This window comes from Amphiprion ocellaris, chromosome 24 (assembly GCF_022539595.1).
Source record: "Amphiprion ocellaris isolate individual 3 ecotype Okinawa chromosome 24, ASM2253959v1, whole genome shotgun sequence".
Lineage (NCBI taxonomy): Eukaryota > Metazoa > Chordata > Actinopteri > Pomacentridae > Amphiprion > Amphiprion ocellaris.
Window position 1 is genome coordinate 21,775,348 of NC_072789.1, and position 21,096 is coordinate 21,796,443.

The 21,096-nt window shown below is 38.8% G+C and overlaps 1 protein-coding gene across 1 annotated transcript in view; it reads left to right on the forward strand.

Annotated features, from left to right (window-relative positions):
* Positions 1-20,886, forward strand: part of prkx (protein kinase X-linked) — a 61,037-nt gene extending 40,151 nt beyond the window's left edge. Inside the window, exons 5-8 of the mRNA XM_023290372.3 lie at positions 2,858-2,953; positions 7,524-7,581; positions 14,385-14,462; positions 14,575-20,886. Of these exons, the coding sequence (XP_023146140.1) occupies positions 2,858-2,953; positions 7,524-7,581; positions 14,385-14,462; positions 14,575-14,700 (358 nt within the window). The 3' untranslated portion in view covers positions 14,701-20,886. The remainder of the gene's footprint in view (positions 1-2,857; positions 2,954-7,523; positions 7,582-14,384; positions 14,463-14,574) is intronic.
* Positions 20,887-21,096: the final 210 nt, after the last annotated feature.

Below are 21,096 nucleotides of genomic sequence, written 5' to 3' on the forward strand. Positions count from 1 at the left end.
AACCCTCTAAACCCCAAGCAGTGTCTGTCATTTCTTTGCTCCTGTCATATTTTTACTGACTGTGAGCTCTTTTTTTCTGCTGCAATATAAACTCCTGCACTTTTGGGAACAGTATTACCATGGCTAGAGGTAGAGAAAACTCAGAAATGTCTTTTGAGCTGTATAAAGTTATAATGTCAGAAATCAGAAAAAAGATCAATTTGAATTATTAATTTTACAAAAGTATTAACGTATACCATATACTAAAACGTATACAATATGTCTATTCAGCTGAGACGACAGAATCAGAGCAGATTTTAGCCGAACTTGGCAAACAACCATGCTACCCTAAAATGGGGCTGCACATCAAATATATGAAATGTTGATTAAATGTGTCTGACACATTGAATGAATCTGATTCCAAACGATTAAATTGATTCCATTCATTTGTTGCTCTGAAATAATTCAAAGTTGAAATCCCTGCTCTGTTGGTCCATGATGGATTACAAAAACACACAACCCACCAAAGGTGTTGCAGTTAACCTGCAACAGTCACATTCAGCTGAAATAATTCACTAATACCTGCATGTTTTCCATAGGTCTTTGCTAAATACAAGAGTGAGGTGTGGTAAAAAGGTTTGATAAGTGATTTATTAGAGTCTGTGTGTATTTTGCTACTGAAGAACCGGATCCAAAATGGAAAATAGCCATGAGTCTGGCTCTATCCAGTGCTTACTAGTTAACACTGTATGTTGTTTGTTTAACCTGTACAAAAGCTTAAGTGTATTAACAGCATGTGTTTTTAGTGAATCAGGTTTTTCTGCCAGTATTAAGCATCTCCTGCTCCCATTTTTGTAGATAAGAGATATACTTTGAGACATTTTTATTTGCTGTAGTACGTAGTTGTGCCATCAGGTGGAGGATGTTTAATACCGTAGCGACCAGAGAAGGCAAGCAGAGAGCATTGTTTAGCTAATTTAGCTCGTAAAGGGGCACCATGACAAAGTGTTCTGTTGCGATTAATGACCTCTGGCCAATGAACATATTTAATCAAGCTATAACTTGTCAACTAATCAACTGAGACTGCGTTCCTATATTAATTATTGATTGATAATGCTGCATTTATTAAGAAAATTACAGCATTTAAGACACCCATGTGACAGGGGAATGTAAACAAAGGATCCGCCTTAGGTTTGGTTTTGAGTTAAAAATTACTTTGATAAATGCTAGTAAATGGGTGCAGTCTATTCCAAAATAAGGTTCAGGATTGACATCATTAGAAGGTAGTTCTCAGGGGAGCATGAACATCCCCACTAAATCAAGCTTTTAACAGCAGTCTTGACTGAATGTTTTACTGTGGAGGAAGGCGCTAGATTCATTGATAGTAATGGTGAATAGAATAGAACTACTGAGAGTGGATTGTTGTCTTTAAGAAAGATTCTAAGATAGAAAGATCTCCTATAAGACTCAGTCTTTGTTTCCAAAGAACCCCCAACTGGCTGGTGCTGGAAGTGATGTCAGTGCGTGCAGGATCGATAAAACAAGGTTGACTGATGTCAGATGGATATAGCCCACACTGAGGTCAAGACATTGCTGTTCACGGGTAGAAGGCTTGCATATTCTCAGCCCCTCATGTCACTCAACTTCACCATTGATGCATTTGCTTTGAAAAACAGAATAAGGTGGTATTTCTCATGATAAATTGGTACTTTATATCAATAAAGCATAGCGATGACATTGTTGTCACCAAACTGTTTTTGCTGTCATCAAAAGCTTTTTGCTTGCCAGTGATTCATGCCGCATTGACAAGGGCTGTTAAAACATTAATCATTATGTGCTACTCTTTGGCTGCCCATATTGTTGGAACCAGCCGCTGTCTTTCACATGCTGCATCTAAAACCAATCTTAGTCAATAAAATCAGACCGTGAACTGGAATTAAAGATGTCAAAGTCGTCAAATGCCTGCATTTAAAACTTGTAAATGACATCTCTGATGGAGCAAAAACAAATGGTTGTGTTGTGTAAATCTTTAATAACTTCTCTTTAACACTTTGCAACGTGTTAAAGACGGCTTCGTAGATACAGTTTTGAACACCTTCATATATCCAGATAATAACAAACAGTGAGGTAATCGTTCTAAAGTTTCCATTATAAACTGTTCTGTCTCTTTGCCATGTTTGTGTATTTTATTCCGTAGTCACTTTGTCAACTAGAAAATAAGTCTGAAAATGGATATATCTTGTCATCCTTCCTGCATTTTGCTACACTGACCCAGATTCCTCAGCCATGACAGCATCAATTTTGGGAAAAAAAAGAAAAACATTTTAAAAAATCGCATGAGTGGAGTCTGCGGTGAACAGCCAGCTCCCAGAGCCACAGTCTCCCGACTCTGGAGCTTTTCACTGGGAGCGCAAGCAGCATTGTGACAAACTGGTGCGATTATGCTCCTGTCTGCTCTGTCCGTAATGCATTTAGAGGCTGGTCCCATTATGTAATTTGTGGGTAATGACTTGTCCAGGCCAAAGCAGAGGGAAGAACAGGAGAGCTGGGAAAGCATTCAGTGGAGTGCAGCAGCAGCAGGACCGTGGGTGGCAGAAACACGCAAAATTATCAACAAAAGCTGTGAACAAAGACGCCTCTGTCTACAGCAGCAAGTTATCATAGCCGTCCCCCTGTCTAAATGGTGACCTGTCCACATGTTTGTTCACCGTGTTGTTCAGACTCATTCAGGTGAGTGTGTGGAAGCTCTTACCTGCGTTTCCAGTTCCTTGCATCATGCTGTTTTTCGCAGAGCACAAATTGGGTTTGCATACTGTGACAGTGTGTGTAAAGCTTCAGAGGAAGCAGGCTGGAGTTGACAATTATTTTCTTTTCGCAGGTACCCGCCGTTCTTTGATGACAATCCATTTGGAATCTATCAGAAGATTTTGGCCGGAAAACTGGAATTCCCACGCCATCTGGATTTCTATGTCAAGTAAGCTCCAGACACCGGGCTTGGGTCAAAAATGCAACCTAGCAATGTGCATGGAAACATGAATCGCTTACACCACTCTGCTACACCACTGATACTACTCTGACATGTACCACCCACCTGAACATTGTTTCAGACTAGGTATACCTCCCCATGGCAGCACAGCACAACAAAAACTGCTCAGGAATGGCTTGAGGAACATAAAATCGAACCTGAAGTGTTGATCCAGCCTCTAAATTTCCAGTCATGTCGAGCAGTAGTGAAATGTGCTGCAACAAGCCCAATCCACAGAGTTCCTATGTCCATGTCCTGATGGATCAGAGCTATTTTGGTGGAACAAATTGGACTTACGCAATAGTAGGCAGGTGGTTATAATGTTGTAGCTGATCCGTGTATTTCCTTGAAGTATCAGGGTTCCAATTTTTAGCCACAATAGTGTGGATTTTACCCAAGAACTGGATCCAAAATGGAAATGGATGGGAAAATAGAATGAGTCTGGCTCTATCCAGTGTTTACAAATTCACACTATGTGTTGTTTGTTTAATCTGTACAAAAGCATATGAATAGCATGTGTTTTACTGGGGATCGGGTTTTTCTGCCAGTATTAAGTATCTCCTGATCCCATTTTTGTAGATAAGCGATGTACTTCAAGCAGTGTAGTTTGCTATAGTATGTAGCTGCGTCACCAGGTGGAGGCTTTTAATGTTTACTGCTGTAGTAACCAGAGGAGGCAAGCAGAGAGCATTGTTGAGCTAGTTTAGCCAGTAAAGGGGCACCATGACAAAGTGTTCTGTGGCGATTAATGACCTCTGGCCAGCAGTTTCTGGGTGTTTTTGTTTTCCCTTTTTACTCGCCGTGGGCTCATTTTCCCCTGCAATATAAAGTCCCACACTGCTATAACTAGAAGTATAGAGAACTCAAAAACGTTGAAGAGTTTATCCAGAGTATCTGCTTTATATGGAGGTCAGACTGAACAGCTGAAGTGTGGGTCAAAGCAGATGGCAGACATGGATGAACTGTAACCCAGCACAGCTATGTGCCACTCATTGGCCCAATAAGAGGTTTATTCCATACAGTTTACGCAAGACACTTCTGTAAGTAAATACATTTTTCATTTTTTTGTCAATATTTGGGGTGTTTTTAACTTTAAGAAAATCTCAAAGAGCTGATCAGTAAGTTCTTTTCATGACTGCTACATATGTAGAGTCAACGGAAAGTCAGCTGGTTCAGTCAAAGACAGACTCTTACACTTGTAATTTACAGTATAATATAATGAATAAAGTGCCATCTTGGAACAATGCATCCGGTTTTCTTAAAGGATCAGTGCGGATTTAGAGGAATCTATCAGTAGAAATTGAATATAGTATTCACAGTACTAACCGATTTGTGTATTATCACCGATAACTGAGAATTTTCATTTCATTTTATCCAGTTGCCCACAGATGTTACCAATACAAAAAAAAGAATTGGTGATTCTGCATACTGTGGATATGTTACTGCTTACATTCTGATTTTGTTTACATGCTTTCACAGCCTACAGTTCAGCAGAAATGTCCCAAATTTTTGTCTTGTGACTTCGGATTGCAATTGAGTCAATAAAATGTTAACGAGTGCTTTGTTTTTCCATTATCTAGTTAGAACCTAGCTTTATTTTTGGCAAATTTTCAAAGGAGACATGTGGTATGAAGTATTTTTTAATGACAAGGCTGGATTTTAAGTTTCAAAGTAATTTAGGTTCGTGACCCAAAGGCATATAATAGAAGAGTAATTCAAGGACAATCGGAAAATCAGTTTTTACAACTTCTGGCTCAGATAAATAGTGCAGTAAAAACATGCCTTTCAAAGTTGCCAGCAGGTATCTGTGGTAACCTGTAAGGGATGTTTACAGCAGACAGCGTGGTTAATAGTTTAGCATTAAATTAATAATGTTTTTCACTGGCATTTAAATTTATTTGTTTGCAACTTGTCTAGTATGTTTCTCCACAAGGTTCAGATATCATGTGAATAGTACTGAATCATTCATTAATTTGTGTATATTTTTTTGGTTTTATATATCTGAATTTAAAAACGCTACAAAAATACCTAATAGTTCAGTAAAAACACTAAAGATTTCAACAAAAAACACCCAGAACTCAATGTGAGCATCCTCAACTGCAGCTGCAGCCTCACTGGTGGACGTTTAAAACCAAGACTGGCCTGCAGCTGGATAAGCTGTGACAGGTCAGGATATCCTAATATCCCCAGTGAGGGAGACTAACACACCCTAGCTGTCCCCCTACCATTCAAATAACTGTTTAAATGAATACTTTAAATGATTGTGGGACTTTATTGCCCATGGATGGGGTGTTTTGGTGCTGCAGCGTCCCTTCAACACATGGTCAGTGAGCTCCCTGGAGCTAAAGAGGGACTTCAGGTGGACCTGCAGTCACTAATGACACACCCGGCTGATTTGGACCAGTTCCCCCGTCGCTCACACTGCCCATTAGAGCAGCTTGAGGGCACAAGAATGTGCAAGATTACAGGCTCAGTGCAGCGTAGATGTGTGTGTGTGTGTGTGTGTGTGTGTGTGTGTGTTCACTCCCTCAGTCAGTCGTCACACAGTGGCTCCGGACATCCACAGCTTCCCCTGATAATTCAACGAACTCCCAGCTTTCCACCGTTAAGCCATCTATCTGGCAGCCAGCAGACAGAGGGATTTTTAATATTTCCAACATTGATATGACTCTTACACAGTCCTACATCACACACACTTGTCCATCAAGCAGTGAAAGGCCTTGCCCAGGGCTGCAGGCGTCCTGCTGGTGAACAATCAGGCAGACTGGAGAAGCATCCAGGGATTACCCCGGCAGTAAAAATCAGTCATAAAATCAGCTGCTACTTAAGGAGTTGTTATGGACATGTTGACCCGACCCGACCCGACCTGTAGCACCCTGCTTTACCTCAGCTTCTGTTTCAGCATTTGGTTCTCAATGGAGCCTGAGAAGAATGCAGAAATGAAATCGCCCAGAGTTACACTACCCTTTAAAAGTTTGGGGTCACCCAGACGATTTCATGTTTTCCATGAAAACTCACACTTTTATTCTTGTGCTAACATAATTGCACAAAGGTTTTCTAATCACCAATGAGCCTTTCAGCACCATTAGCTAACACAATGTAGCATTAGAACACAGGAGTGATGGTTGCTGGAAATGTTCCTCTGTACCTCTATGGAGATATTCCATTAAAAATCAACCGTTTCCAGCTAGAATAGTCATTTACCACATTAACAATGTCTAGACTGTATTTCTGATTAATTTAATGTCATCTTCATTGAAGAAAACTGCTTTTCTTTCAAAAATGAGGACATTTCTAAGCGACCCCAAAGAGTACAATTTTACACAATACTGTGCAGAGGTTTTCAAAGTGAAATGAGGAGGCTTTTAAAGACGGCATGAATAGTTCTTATGTGTCAATAGACATCAAAGAAAGAACAGAAAACAGAAATCAATATTTAGTCTCAGCGCCGTTTTACTTTAAAACAGCACCAGCTCTCTTCAGTACATTTGCACAAAGTCTTTCAAGGTACTTAGCAGGTATCTTGGAGAACTTGCCATACTTCTTGTGTGGATTTAGGCTATCTTAGTGTCTTCTGTCTCTTCATGTAATTGCAGATTGTGAACCTAGACTCGGTAAAGCCACTAAATCGTAGAGCTGCTACAGTAGAGTAAAGCTTTAATGTGCTGAAGGAGCAATTTGGCTTTCTGATAGAAGTTGATACTTCAAAAAATACACGCAATATGTACATCCATAAACACAAATGGGGCCAACAGTGACTGAGAAAATGGCATATTTTACAGTGAAACAGAAAGGAGCTGAAATAGAAATGCTCATATCCAGAGTATAAATGGACAAGCATCATGGGAAATGAAAAAGGAAGAAATTGATTGCAGTTTGTTTTCTACCCTCTCCTGTTTGGGTTTTCTTTTCCTTCTGGATGAATTTTCCTCCATGGAATCTTTGAAAAGACACAAATACAAATATTTTCCCCCTGGAGCTGATTAAAATATTTCTGTATAACATATCACTCTAGGAAGGATTCAGACAAAAAAAAAAACTTGAGAAATCGCTGACTTGTCAACATCCAGCCGCCATATTTATGAGCCTGTCAGCAGCTTGCCAACTGTGAGATACGACACTTTTATCGAAAGCGCTCAATTCATCAGCAGGTATCAAATTTCATCAGAAAATTTACACTGTGGCATTTTAAGACGCATGTGAATTATCCTCATTCCCCTCCCATGCATGTCTGCATCACATGCTCAGGTTTATAGTGTCAGAAAGTTGCTGCCTGAAAACTGAAAAAAGTGCTCACTTTCTTCAATTAAAAGATTGTCAAAGGGACACAGCTCTCTTCACTAGCCTCCATAACCTCTTGCTGGCTGTCAGGCTACCTTTGGCAGGGATGCATTTGTCATTTTGACAGGGCCAAGAGGATTTTGTGACAGTTTTTCCTCGTGTTGCAATAGAGAGGACACTTTTGAGAAACTCGCTGTGCAGCTGTAGATTCACTGACTTTGTTTCGTTTCCTCCCCAGAGACCTCATCAAGAAATTTCTGGTCATTGACCGAGCCAGACGGCTAGGAAACATGAAGGTGAGTTGGTTAGACTTCCCGTCTCCCCTGAACCACATGGCAGCCCACCATATTTCATACCTTCAGTAGGTAGTTTGACGTCAGCAGTCTGAGGGCAGGACAGAAAAAGACCCACAGTGTGACTGGAGTGCCACATGGTTCCAATTATTATAAATGAAGCGAATTACACTGAAGGCTTGTTTGGACCTTTTTAAAGGTTTTCAATTCTAACAGGATGGAGAACTGTCTGTAAACATTCGCAATGTGTAAATAGACTTAATTCCATAATGACAGCAGCATCCTTTCAGCAACAGAGGTTGACAAGTTTATTCAAGACTTAATCATGGAGTGAACACAAAGCAACTTCAGTTTGAGGCCACATTTTCAGCACAAAATCTTGAATTTTGTACTGTGACTAGTGGTAATCTAATTAATTAGAGGCTTTGTAACTAATCATATTCGATTGCATTTTTGTCAAATAGCAGTATTTGACACAATAAGCAAAGTTTTTCAATTCTAATAAATTTGGTTGATGACTGAATGGATGAATAGACGTAGGCTACACGTAATCTTAAACAACAAAAATGTTTGTTTCATTTATATTTATGCATTTTTCATCTGTACTACATTCACAAATTACTGCAAAAGTGCAATTATAGCGATTATATTCAACATTTTAAGACTTTTTGGAAATTAAAACACTTTCAATGTCTTGAAAAGTGGTCTATTATGGGATGGCTACACCGTTTGCCGGTACCAGTACTGTCGTAGCTAACGTTAGCTCTGATGCTAACAGCAGCATGTTTTACATTGAGGTGATACCGTTGGCTTGGAGTGCTGCATTGTTGCATAATTTGTACACAACCACGCTTTTATCCAAGCTGCCATCAGGAAGTTTTTTAAAAGAAGACTTTCCCCCCAACGAGCTCAAAGCGGTCTCATCTTCCTTGACTGTTCACCAAACTTTCTTGTCGCTGACATCCCTCAGTGCGTCCTGCGTATCTTCTTCAGGGCTGGAAAACAGACTTTAGGTTCATTGCCACCACTTACTGGGCTGGAGTGTGCAAGTGGGTTAGTGGTGTGCCAGAAATTAGGAAACTGAGAAAGGTGTGATTAAATTGATATTTTTTTTGCGCATTATTTTTTCTGTAATTAATTAATCAACATTAATGCATTAAAATCACAACCCCAGTTATGATTTCAATATGATCAAGTTGTATCTGACTATAAAAGCTATGACTTATTTTAGGATCTTGTATATATGCAGATGATAGTTTATTAGGTACATTTACTTGAGTCTACTACAGTAAGTCATTTTAATTTAGCAGGTTGCAGTAAATAGTAGAAACAGTCACTGTGCAGTTCAACCGCCTATGTCTTCCAAAATGGTCATAAAGTTTAATCAGGTCAGTTACAGAGCCATAAATGTGTTGCTTTGCTACAAATGTCCTTGGCACAAAGTCAAACACATTCTATTTGGTAGAATCAGACACATTTTCCAATCAAATGCAGCTGTAACAGGTGTTTCACAGTACAAAATTGGTGGGATTTTAACCACCATTTTTCCAGTTTTAGTAACATTTGTGGGCTCTTGACTTCAGTTTTTTTTTTCAGTTTCTGTAAAAAAGATGAAAAAAAAGACTTTCAGCACAGTCAAAGCTGAAAATCTTGAAATTCATTAAAATCACCTGCTAGCTTTTTCTGTGCCTAAACTGGGTTGAACTGCAGGCAGTGTTTACACAGAGCAGAAAGGAGACTCAAAACCTGATGTTTTTTAACAGATGATATGTTCATTGCCTCAATTCATTTAATTTTTCTCTTTATATACATGTCAAATCATAGCATAAACCTAACCCAGTCAACATTAGGTCACATAAAAATGGCTTCAAGAGAACAAGGACTGAGCAAGTTCTGTTTGTGAATGCAGAACATGAGATGTAGCTGAAAGCTCCAGAACATGCTAGTAAGCGGTTTTTGTCAAATAGTGTTCTCCTGTTTAGATTCCAATAAAACGCCATGAAAAAATAAGCTGAAATTGTGAAAGTAAGCAGGGTTACAGGGTTAAAGATTTCTCAGATGCACAACACTGTAAAGAAAACTTGAAGTTGGGGAGAAGGAATTTTAGTTTTGAGCTTTGCAGGAATAAGGAATTTAAACCACCATGACCCACAGTGTTCATTTTTAAAGATAGTGAGGAAGACAAAGTCAAAAATCCAAACTCTGGGTTCTCAGAATATTAACTGTCCATTGCTCTCAAACCTGTTCCACACTAATAAATCTGTCCCTTCTTGGCTTGAAGATCATTCATATTAACTTCCTGCACCTTTAGAATAACAAGTTGCTAAGTTAGCTTCACCTGAAACAGGGTTATGAGCAGCTACACTACCATTCAAAAGTTTGGAATCACTTAGAAAGTTCTTTATTTTTGAAGGAAGAGCAGTTATGAAGATACCATTAAATGAATCAGAAAATACAGTCTAGACATTATAAATGTGGTAAATGACTATTGTAGCTGGAAATGGCTGTAGTATCTACAGAGGGGTACAGAGGCTTATTTTCAGCAACCATCACTCCTGTGTTCTAATGGTACACTGTGTTAGCTGATCATGTTGAAAGGCTAATTGATGATTAGAAAACCTTTGTGCAGTTATGTTAGCACAAGAATAAAAGTGTGAGTTTTCATGGAAAACATGAAATTGCCTGGGTGACCCCAAACTTTTGAACGGTAGTGTACGTATTGAGAATCTTGATAGAAATCTCAAATAAATAGCTTCTAACACAGAATCGACTAACCAATTTAGAAAGAATTTCTCTCCTAAGCTAGAATCCAATTTGACCTCAAACTAACTGTGACAAACTCCAGCATCATGTGCAATGAAGCTCCTCAGCAAAGAGTCAAGTTGTTTGTCTGGAGTGAATTAATCTCCCTGACACCCTCATATCAAATTTGCTGTTTATTTATAACAGTGGGATTTTAAAAAAAACACTTAAGTGTTTGCTTAAACTTCCCAGAGCGCAGCTGATGGTTTGAGTTTTACTGTTTTAGAGATCCAGTGATGAAAAGTCCTGTGTCCATTTACAGTTTACTGGGAGCATGGCGCTTCATCACTCATCAGTGGGAGCTGTGTATGTCCTCATTGAAACTGGAGGACTAGGGTGCTTCCATTAACATTAGTGAAGGGAGCCAGAGACTCAGAGCTGCTCTCAATAAAACAAATACTTCTCTGAGCCCCATGATTAACTCAACATAATCCCAGACAAGATGATATTGATTTGTGGCTGCCAGTATTTCTCTACAGAGTAGTCACAGCACTCATTAACACAGCACAGATATTGATGTGCGGAGGCTTAAGAGTGCCGCCAGAATAATGACAGACTTTGACAGTGTTTAAATAGACTCAACTGATAAATTGAAAGATTGTAAAAACTTTCAGAAAAAGTTGTCAGTTTGCTTTTTTTTATGTATATAAAAAATGCATATTTAAATTCAAAGCAATCAATTCATTTACCATCAAATGCTTAATCATCTGAACCTATAGCAGTTTCTGGGCATTTTTTCCTCTAATTTTTACTCATTTTTCACTGGAATATAAATTTCTGCACCTCCATGAAAACGGCAAAACAATGGCTAGACGCAGAAAGAACTTAAGATGTGTTTTGTGCGGTGTGACAAAGTTATGATGCCACGAATCGTTAAAAATTGAAAAGAGAAAGTGAGTTTTTTTTTCATTTATTTTACAGAAGCTAAAAAAAATGAAATCAAGTGCCCACAAGTGTTACTAAAGCTGGAAAAATGTTGGTTAAAATCAGGTTAGTGCACCTGGTTAGTGCACTCAGAGGGGACAGTACTCTGCCAAGGCTGCTCAGTCATTGTATCATTTTCAGCAGGTAAAATTTTGAAAAAATCCACAGCAGAAATCTCGGCAACATAGAATGTGGCCATTTGATATAGATGGACCCACAAACAAAATGATCTTGAGCTGAGCACAGGCGTTTGTTATGCATGTGTACGTTATGTACGGATACTGAATCACGTGACCTAAATATGTAGCGGGCGGCAAGAATTGATGGAATTCAAGTTCCTTGTGTCATTTCCGACAGATAAGTCCCGATAAGTCTGCAGCAGTGGATTTGTGGTCGGATCACAATCATTTCATCATCAGCAGGCAGCTGACATAGCGTTCTCTTGTTCTCATAGTTACAGTGACGCCATTCTGCTGTCTTGCAATGATACAGAAATCTTTAACAAATCCATGGATCCAGTCTATGCTGCATCTCTGCCAAAATCAAATCACTTGGTCCGTGTGTCCTTTGTCTCCTTCCCTGAAATTTTCATTAAAATCCATTAGTCTGTTTTTGAGTCATGTTTGTAACAGGCAAACATACGCCGATCGTCATATAACTCCGCCATTCTTTGGCAGATTACTAAAGTAATAATTCTGATTACGTATTGCGATTTAAAGCTTAGATTTCGTTCAGTTTTCCGATGGAATGACACAACACAGAGGAGCAGTTACTGTACTAGGATTCCAATATTAAACCATTTTTTTAAAACCACATTATCAATTGTTAACCAATGAAGCGTTGTTATGATTGAAGTAGAGTAGCCATTTTTTTTATATGCAGAGGAAGCTATTTACATATAATGTGCTGTATTACATTAGCCACTCAGCTAAAGGAACGCTGTCCTATTAAACTACAGCTCATTTTCGATAAGGGAACTCTAGCCAGAAGCCATGAAGCATTACAGAAATCTCTGTCATGGTGGCCTGTTGCTGCTCTTGCATGTCTGTTATTATGAAGAAAAAAAACAACAAAAACAAGCTAACAACTATGCTAACAGCTTTATGAGACCTTACTTGGGCACATTGGTGCATTCAACTAAATTCTAGCATTAGCACAGGATTGTCATGATGATAATACTAACATGCTGATTTTTTTATTTCAACTCAATCAATACTTATCTAGATATCTTGAAGGCTAATGAAATAAAAATACAGGTTCAGCTAAGTACAGCACATCCACTTTAATACTCAGTGAGCTCATACAGGGCAGAAAGTGACACCCCTCGCTAATTTATCTGCTCCTGCTGTTTGTGTTGACAAGACATCAGCCTATATCTGCACACAACTGGCGAGCCGTAGGGAGTCTGCACACTGTTCAGAGTTGGTCTCTCATTACCATAGACTATGCATTGCATTCAGAAAGTATTCAGACTCTTTTTGTTTTTTTTCACATTTTGTTATATGGCAGCTCTATCCAAAAATGTGCAAAATGGAAAATTCAGTTGATTGTGCATGATTTGGAAAGACACAAAGCCATCTCTGCAAGGTCTCTCGACTGACAATGTATATCAGAGCAACGTCAAAGCCATAAATTTAAAAGGAATGAAAGGGAATTGTCTACAGACCTCAGAGACTGGATTGTGTCAAGGAAAAGCACTAGGAAAGGTTACAAAGCATAGAATCTGCTACAGTTGAGGTTCAAGTGACCATAATCATAATTCTTGAGTAGAAGAAGTTTGGAATTAATCGTGGAGATAGACCTTGGTCAGAGAGATGACCAACATGATGACTGATCTGGGTTTGACTGCAGAGTTCAGTGAGATAGATATGAAAGCCTGCTTGGAGTTTGCAGTAAACTTGCCTAAAGGACTGTTAAGACTGTGAGAAACCAGATTTTCTGGTCTGATGAAACCCTGGTTAAACTCAATTCTAAGCATCATGTCTGTAGGAAACCAAGCACTGCATGTCTCCTGCCGAATGCTATTCAAACGATGGAGCAGGGTGGTGGCGGCATCATTGTTATGGGGGTGTTTTCTAGTCACAGGGACAGGGAGGTCCGTCAGGGTTGAAAGAAAGCTTACTGGAGCACAGAATCCTTAATGAAAAGCCTGACTGACAAAAGATTGACCTTGAGTGGTCCAACCAGAACCCTGCTTTGATTCCAATTGGACATCTCTCCAGAGATGTCCAGCAGGGTCTAAAAGTGCCTGAATACTTGTGTCAATGTAATATTTCAGTTTCTACTGCAAAAAAATCCTAAATATCTGCTTTTACTTTGTGATTATGGGGTAGTGACTACAGACTGAGACAGATAAATAACAGTTTTAATGATTTTACCATAAGGCTGCAGAAGTGAAGGGTCTGAATACTTTCTGAGTGCACTGCATGTCAGCAACATGCACACTGAGAGTTCATATCAGTTAACTGAAATTTCAATTATGTCTGGGCCACACAGAGCAGCAGCAGGAGCTCTGATTGGCCAGATGTTGCATATTAGTGGGAGCTGAGTGTTGGATGTGGCCTGTCAGAGCACCTGCTGCTGCACTGTGATTGTTTTTAGGCGATTCATTTCAGAATTCAGTTAATATTTAATTTATAGTATGGAAAAAAGAAACTAAGATTCATGAAGGGATTACAATGTGACGCTCTATAAAACTGTACTCTAGAATCCAGACAAACCAACCTTTTACCCTGTTTTTATGTTCACTTTGTAGTGAAGCCACAGATTGAAGGGGAGAAATATCATATGTGTTTGACCTCGTTTTTCCTTGTATCCTGAGATATATTGACTGTCTACTGAAAGGCAGACAATAAAAATGCTTTTTCTGGCCATCACAGCTAATCTTTATATGTTTACCGAACCCCGCTAGGCTGTCATATTATTTTTAATATCACCTAATAAGTGTTTTGGTTATGGGGTTTATGCAGGTTTTTAACATATTGTAAGCAAATTTGACCTTTTTCCTTCCTGAACAGCTAAATAATTTTTCTTCATCGCTGTTGCTGCAACACGTAGACCTGTCTTGTTGTCTGTTTCAGAACGGAGCAGATGATGTGAAAAAGCACCGATGGTTCAAGACAATTGACTGGGATGCGGTTCCTCTGAGGAAACTGAAGGTAACTCTGTTTTACAAACTAATCATTTTACTCTCTCTGCTTCTCTTAATAACTTATAATTTCAGTTTAAGATTGATTATGTATACAACTTGCATTAATCTTGTCTCCACAGCCTCCAATAGTTCCTAAAGTTTCCCATGAAGGCGACACCTCCAACTTTGATATCTACCCAGAGGACGACTGGAAGAAAGACCCTCCTGTGCCTCAGAAGGACTTGGAGATCTTCAAGAACTTCTGAACTCTCAGCCTGGCTTATTTATTGATTGATTGATTGGTTGATTGATGGAATACGCTGAGAATTGACACAACATATTGTAAAGGTACTGTTACAGGTACTATCATGGAGAAAATACTTATTTATCAAAATAAGGGGGGGTCGCATTTTATCTTTAATAACGACTTCCCTGAACTCCAAATGACAGATGCTGTGACATGTATCAAACCACAGAGAGGATTTGCTTTTTATATTTTTATTTATCTGACTAAAGTCAAATCTTTGTTGTTTTAATTTCATGATTTTTTTAATCATTGTTTTTTCTCTGAGCCTGCTCATATGCAAAAAGAAAAAAAATCTGGTTCCTTTGAAACCAAAAGACTGTTACTTTCTAGGTTTAAAACTGAATGATCAGGTCTTTTTTTATATTGTCATGTTTTATATTTTCTCTGCTTTTAAAAATGTTCATGTAGTCATATTTAATGTGACTCCAGACTGGTGCTGTAACTGTCAGCTGGCCAGTAGTCATTAATGACTTATTATACTGTTTGTAGTCAGACACTTTATTTTAAAAATGCGTGACAGGTAGCACTTGTAAAAAGGTGCCTTACACCCCAATTTGATGGGAATATTGTCTCGCAGTTACATCACTTGAAATCAGCAGCACTAATGGAAGTGAAATCGTCGTACTCTCAGTGCATGTGAGGTTGTACAGAACAGGCTGCTCTCCTACTGTAAAGCTGTCTCCTCCCAGCTCTGTTATTTCCTCCTGCAGCTCTGCAACAGGTTCATCCACAGTCAAAGTTCTTTGTTATTATTGTACAGCCACAGCTGGTCTACAGACTTTCCCATCACACCTTCAGTCATCATCATTATCATCGTCATCACTGTCATGCTTCTAAAACTGAGTCATGTGAGGTGAAACTCATGTTTAACCTTGATGTAGTCAGTATTCACCAGCATTTCAGTTGATATTTCAGAACACGTCCACCCTCAAGATTTTCATTCTGTGCCTCGGCCTCCGTTGCAGTGCTGCCAGCTAAACTGAAAACATCTCGTTAGCAGGTGTTGCGACAGAAAACAACAGCAGGTCTAAACAAAGCTGCATTGTGTCACTGTCGGAGACCAGCGATGCTGCATGTACACTTAAATCCTCAATCATTGTTTTCGCAGGTGGCTTTTATGTTAGCAGTTAGTGCTGAGCGACATTGACTTTATTTTTTTCTTGCGATACGCTGTGAGCTGAAGCTGGGCTCAGAATACAGGAGTAGATTTACACTCCCTCCTCCACGTTGTTCAGTCGTGTTATGTGACAATCGGTGTTGGTTTGTCTGTTAGCAACATTACTCAAAAACAGACTTGATTTGGATGAAATTTTCAGGGAAGGTCAGAAATGACAGCAGGACCACCTGATTAGATTTTGGCAGTGATGTGGCTCATAGTGTGGATCCACGGATTTGTTAAAGGTTTCTGCATCATTGCAAGATAGCGGCGCAGCGTCACTGTAACTATGACAACAAGTTAACACTACGTCAGCTGCCTGCTGACGATCACATAATTGCGATCCTTCTACAAATCGACTGTTGTGGACTTATCAGGACTTATCCATCGGAAATCATGAAAGGAACAATTGATAAAATTGTGGGGATGCTTCGGAATCCCATCAATTCCCACCACCCGCTGCATATTTAGGTCACGCGATTCGGTATCCGTACATAACGTACACATGCATAACACACGCCTGTGCTCAGCACAAAGTAATTTTGTTTGTGGGTACATCTTTATTAAATGGACACATTCTATGTTGCCGTGATTTCTGCCACAAATTTTTTCAAGGTTTTATCTGTCGAAAATGATACAATGACTGAGCAGCCTTGGCAGAGTACTGCGCACTCTGGGTGCTTTTTTTGGTAATGGAAGGTGGTTACAGATCCAATCTTCAACGTCCCCTCACAGACTGATTAACATCAATGATTGAAGTTTACGGGGATAATCATGATTAACATTTTATGCTAACTGCTAACTGTAGCCACAGATTAAACTGAAACTTAAAATCTCACAGCTCATCTCAATCGCATCTTTCCAAACTCATTTAGCTTCTGCTTTTGTTTTTTTCCCACTGCAAAGTATTATTAGTGTGTGTTCAGATTACGAGGCAGTGCATAATATTCTTCACAATGTTTCATAATGTGGTGGCAACTAACAGTTATTTTAACAGTCGAATTATAGATTGATTATTGAAATTAAAAATTCTAGGTATAAATTGCACAGTTACTAAATGGCTCGTATTTCGCTATCTGCTTTTAAATTCAGCTTGAGGTTGTTTTAGGCACAAGCTAGCTAGAAATAAAGGCGGTAAAGATGCTTGTTGTGTACTTTTGTATTTGTGCGTTTTTGTGAATTGGAGCTACAGCACTGCAGTTTTTGATACCGAGCTTTGTGAAATTAAAAAGCTGTTCAAACCAGAATACGCAACGATGTCACCAACTAATCGAGATTTGATTTACGAACACCAATATTTTCCAACGTTGTGTTTTGTGTCCATGTCTGAGATTAGCAAGTAAAGCAACCATGTGTTGGGATTTTAAAACCCCTGTAGCGTGAGCCCAGCTTCAACCAATCAGACACTCTTGAAGATTCAGCTGACTGCGACAAAATAAGCCCAAATAATTCTGCGATGCGGAAATGTTCTGGTTTTGTAAACTTTATGTAAGTTTGAAAGAACAGGCGGCAAGTTGTTACATGTTCTCGCATCTGAGATTACAGCAGCAGTCCCTTAAAATTCAACAAAAAAAATCACAGCTAACTTTGGAATGAATGAATTCTTCTCATGCAGTGTTGATGTTGGTCTGAACAAAGCCAATGTTTTATTGGACATTTTGACATCTACATCTCAAGAAAACACTTGAAACTAAAAGTAGACGAAGTTCTTGGCTTCCATCACCTGACATTCACATCCATTTATTTCCATTTAGCTGCCGTCATCATCCAAATTGCAAAATTCTTCCTCCTATTTAATTTTCTCTCTCAGCACAAACTGCTGTAGAACTCACTGTACATGTAATATAATGACTAGTATTCTTTCCTTTTTGTTAAGACAAAAGTACCTAACATCAGTTTTAATAAAGACTTATAAAAGCCTTGCGACAAGGAGATATGGAACATATTTATCTGTTGAAAAAAAATACACTCAAAAAGAGCACAAAAGGAATCTATAAGGGGACTTTTCAGATTTTGGTCAGAATTTGTATCAATACTAAAGAAAAATATAGGCAGTATTGCACATAAATGACCCCGATGCCGTAGTGTTAGAATATAATGACCCTACATTATCAAAGTATTGCCTCATTTAATTTAAAGTAAGTAAACTGAAACGATCTAACAACACTGAAGCCTGGACCTCAGCCCTCAGAGCTCACTGTGTAAATAAAGCAACCATCACCATCCATCTTTCTTCTATCTATATAGTCACAATTGTTTTTTCCACTGTTCCCTGTAATGTCGAACATGTTATGTCCCATTACCTGTCAGCCAGTTACCGTGCACATAGTTAGCAACTCCCTTCATGAAACAGTTCTGGCGATGCTACCCGCTTCCTCTGTAGAAGCTGCTCTGAATATGTCTTGAACAGCATTCTTCTCTGCACTTTTATTAGTGTTCAAATCAATGCAGCAGAATTGGAGTTTTTCTTTTTCATTGCGTTCATCTTCCTCATCAAATCATGGCTCCTACATTACCCACAATGCAACTCGTTCAACTTTCAGCAAAACTCCTCATGGTTAGACACGAAACTTTGTGAGACAAAAAAAAAACTACAGTATACAACAGAATGAGGACACCCCTGTGCAAAAAATGTCAAATACTTGAAAATTGTATCACCATACAGTAATCACACGACTTCTAAGTAGTACACTAGGTCGTAATGTAAACTAGAGTTCAGATTTTCTGCAGACTGTAATCATCCAGTCGATATTTCAGTGTACCACAGATAGTCATGGACTATTAATGTCATCCTTCCATCATATTTTACCCTCCATACAATCACATACCCACTTGAGTTCTTCACTGTCAGGACTATGCATTCACTATAGTTTGACAGTGAAGAACTCAGGTGGGTATGTGATTGTATGATGATTGTATGATCACACCACATATTAGACCCAATCTGAGTAAGAATGTGCTCCTAATATTCATCTGACTTTTTTCATGTTCTTTACCAAAGTATATTGTTTTGCAGTTTTGTACAGAAAAACAAGCAAGGTTTTGTTTGTTTCATCATCCATAACATCCATATATGGTCACGTAATGTAATGTCTTCCACACTGAGCTGTTTCAAAAACTCTCCACAGATAAGCCCTGTGTCAAACCTGAAACATTTGTCTTTCTATTTTTCAGAGTTGTGTACTGTCTGTGGCGTGATTTTAGGACGACGACCAAGGTGACCATGATTAGCGGTACTATAGCTCGTTCTATACCTCTTGATTACTGCTGCAGCTGTGTTTAATCTGATTTTTTTTTGTTGGTCAGTGATCTCCTTGTATTATTTTCCATCCTTGTCCAGTTTTACAATTAGATTTTTCAGTTCTTTTGTCAGTTTTACTCCGCCAAGGAACGCAGCAAAGTTATGTGACGATTGGCATACATTTGTCCGTCTGTTTGTCTGTCTGTTAGCAACATTACTCACAATTGGACTAACAGATTTGAAGTAAATTTTCAGGAAAGGTCAGAAATGACACAAGGACCAATTGATTAGATTTTGGCAGTGATGCGGCTCATAGTCTGAATCCACGGATTTGTTAGAGATTTCTGTATCATTGTGAGATAGCGGCACGACGTCACTGTAACTATGACAACAAGTGAACACCACGTCAGCTGCCTGCTGATGATCACATTATTGCAATCCTACTACAAATCGATCACTGAGGACTTGTCAGGACTTATCCATCGGAAATGATACAAGGAACAGTTGATTAAATTGTGGGGATGTTTCCGAGTCCCATCAATTCCAGCCGCCCGCTACATATTTAAGTCACGCGATTCGGTATCCGTACATAATGTACACATGCATAACACATGCCTGTGCTCAGCGCAAGTTAATTTTTTATTAAAGACTTCATCCGTCAGAAATGACACTGGCTGAGAAGCCTTGGTGGAGTACTGCTTTTCTTGTTTTCTATTCGGAGCCATGATGCAGGCATGCAGACATATAGTTTCAAAACAGAAAGTTCTGGTGTTCACCGTCTTTAAAACCATGGTTGTGCTTTTACTTTTGTTTCAGTGATCACAGGTTTTTTGAAGGTTGTTTTGTTGCATTGACTTTCTGCTTTGGGGAATGTATTTTTAATATAGTCTTTCTAAAGTATTTGTCTTTGATTGTTGATAACAGGAAGTAACTTGATGTTCTACCTAGAAATAACACAACTGTTGAGAGGTGATGCAACTTTTAATCATTTGACATTTAAGCGATATTGCACAGAGGTGAACTCACTTCTGTTGTTTACTATAGGTATATGTTTAGACTTTCATAGATGATAAGCTGAATTCAACAAATAAAATCAAGCACTCTGCTCCAGGAAAATAGCAAAATTCTAAGTATTGGCGCCAAATATTTAATTATGGCAGCTTCAGTTCAAAAATAGACTGAATGCGTAGTTTTCGAAGACACATACGAGTCAACCCAGTACAGACATTTACTTTTAAAGGTCATCCACAGTATACTATGTATGGGAATGCACAGAAACTAGTATGTATTACCATCATATTCAGTAGCAGCTGTGTGTGTGTCCTGGTTATATGTAGCTTTTATATGTAGGAATAAAGAATCGGCAAGCTTCACAATGTAATATCACAGTCCACACTGTATTTAAAGCTTTTTCTGCTGAGTAGAAGAACGTGCTTTATTGGTGCTCATCCATTTAGAGCGTTTTTGTACAATGCATGTGTTGTTTTTACTGTCCAGTCCGAACCCATGTTGTCTTACCCAGAAATCTGCTTTCTAATTCTCAACCTTTGCCTTGAAAATGTTTTTGTTGGAGCAATGATTCATCGTTTTCTACCCAATACATAGCAATGCCTTTTAATATACAGTAACTCCCTTTATACCTTTAATTATGGAACTTTAAGCAATGACATATGTTTGTATGAAGACTAAAGCGTCTTTGGAAATGTTTGAAGAAAGTCGTAAGAAAGAAACATGTTCTCTTTTCTCTTCTTCTCTTGTCCTGCCTGGTCCTTTGCCGTCACTCTGAATGTCAGCTGACCGCCTGTGTAGTCAAGCAAGGCATTTATATTTACAAAATGGAAATCTGACATTTGGGAAACAAACCTTTCATTGATGTTTAAAGCTTTTGGAGTTTAGGTTTTTGTGACGGAATGCAAAGAGCTGCAGCGATATACAGCGAGGCATGTTTGTTCTGATAG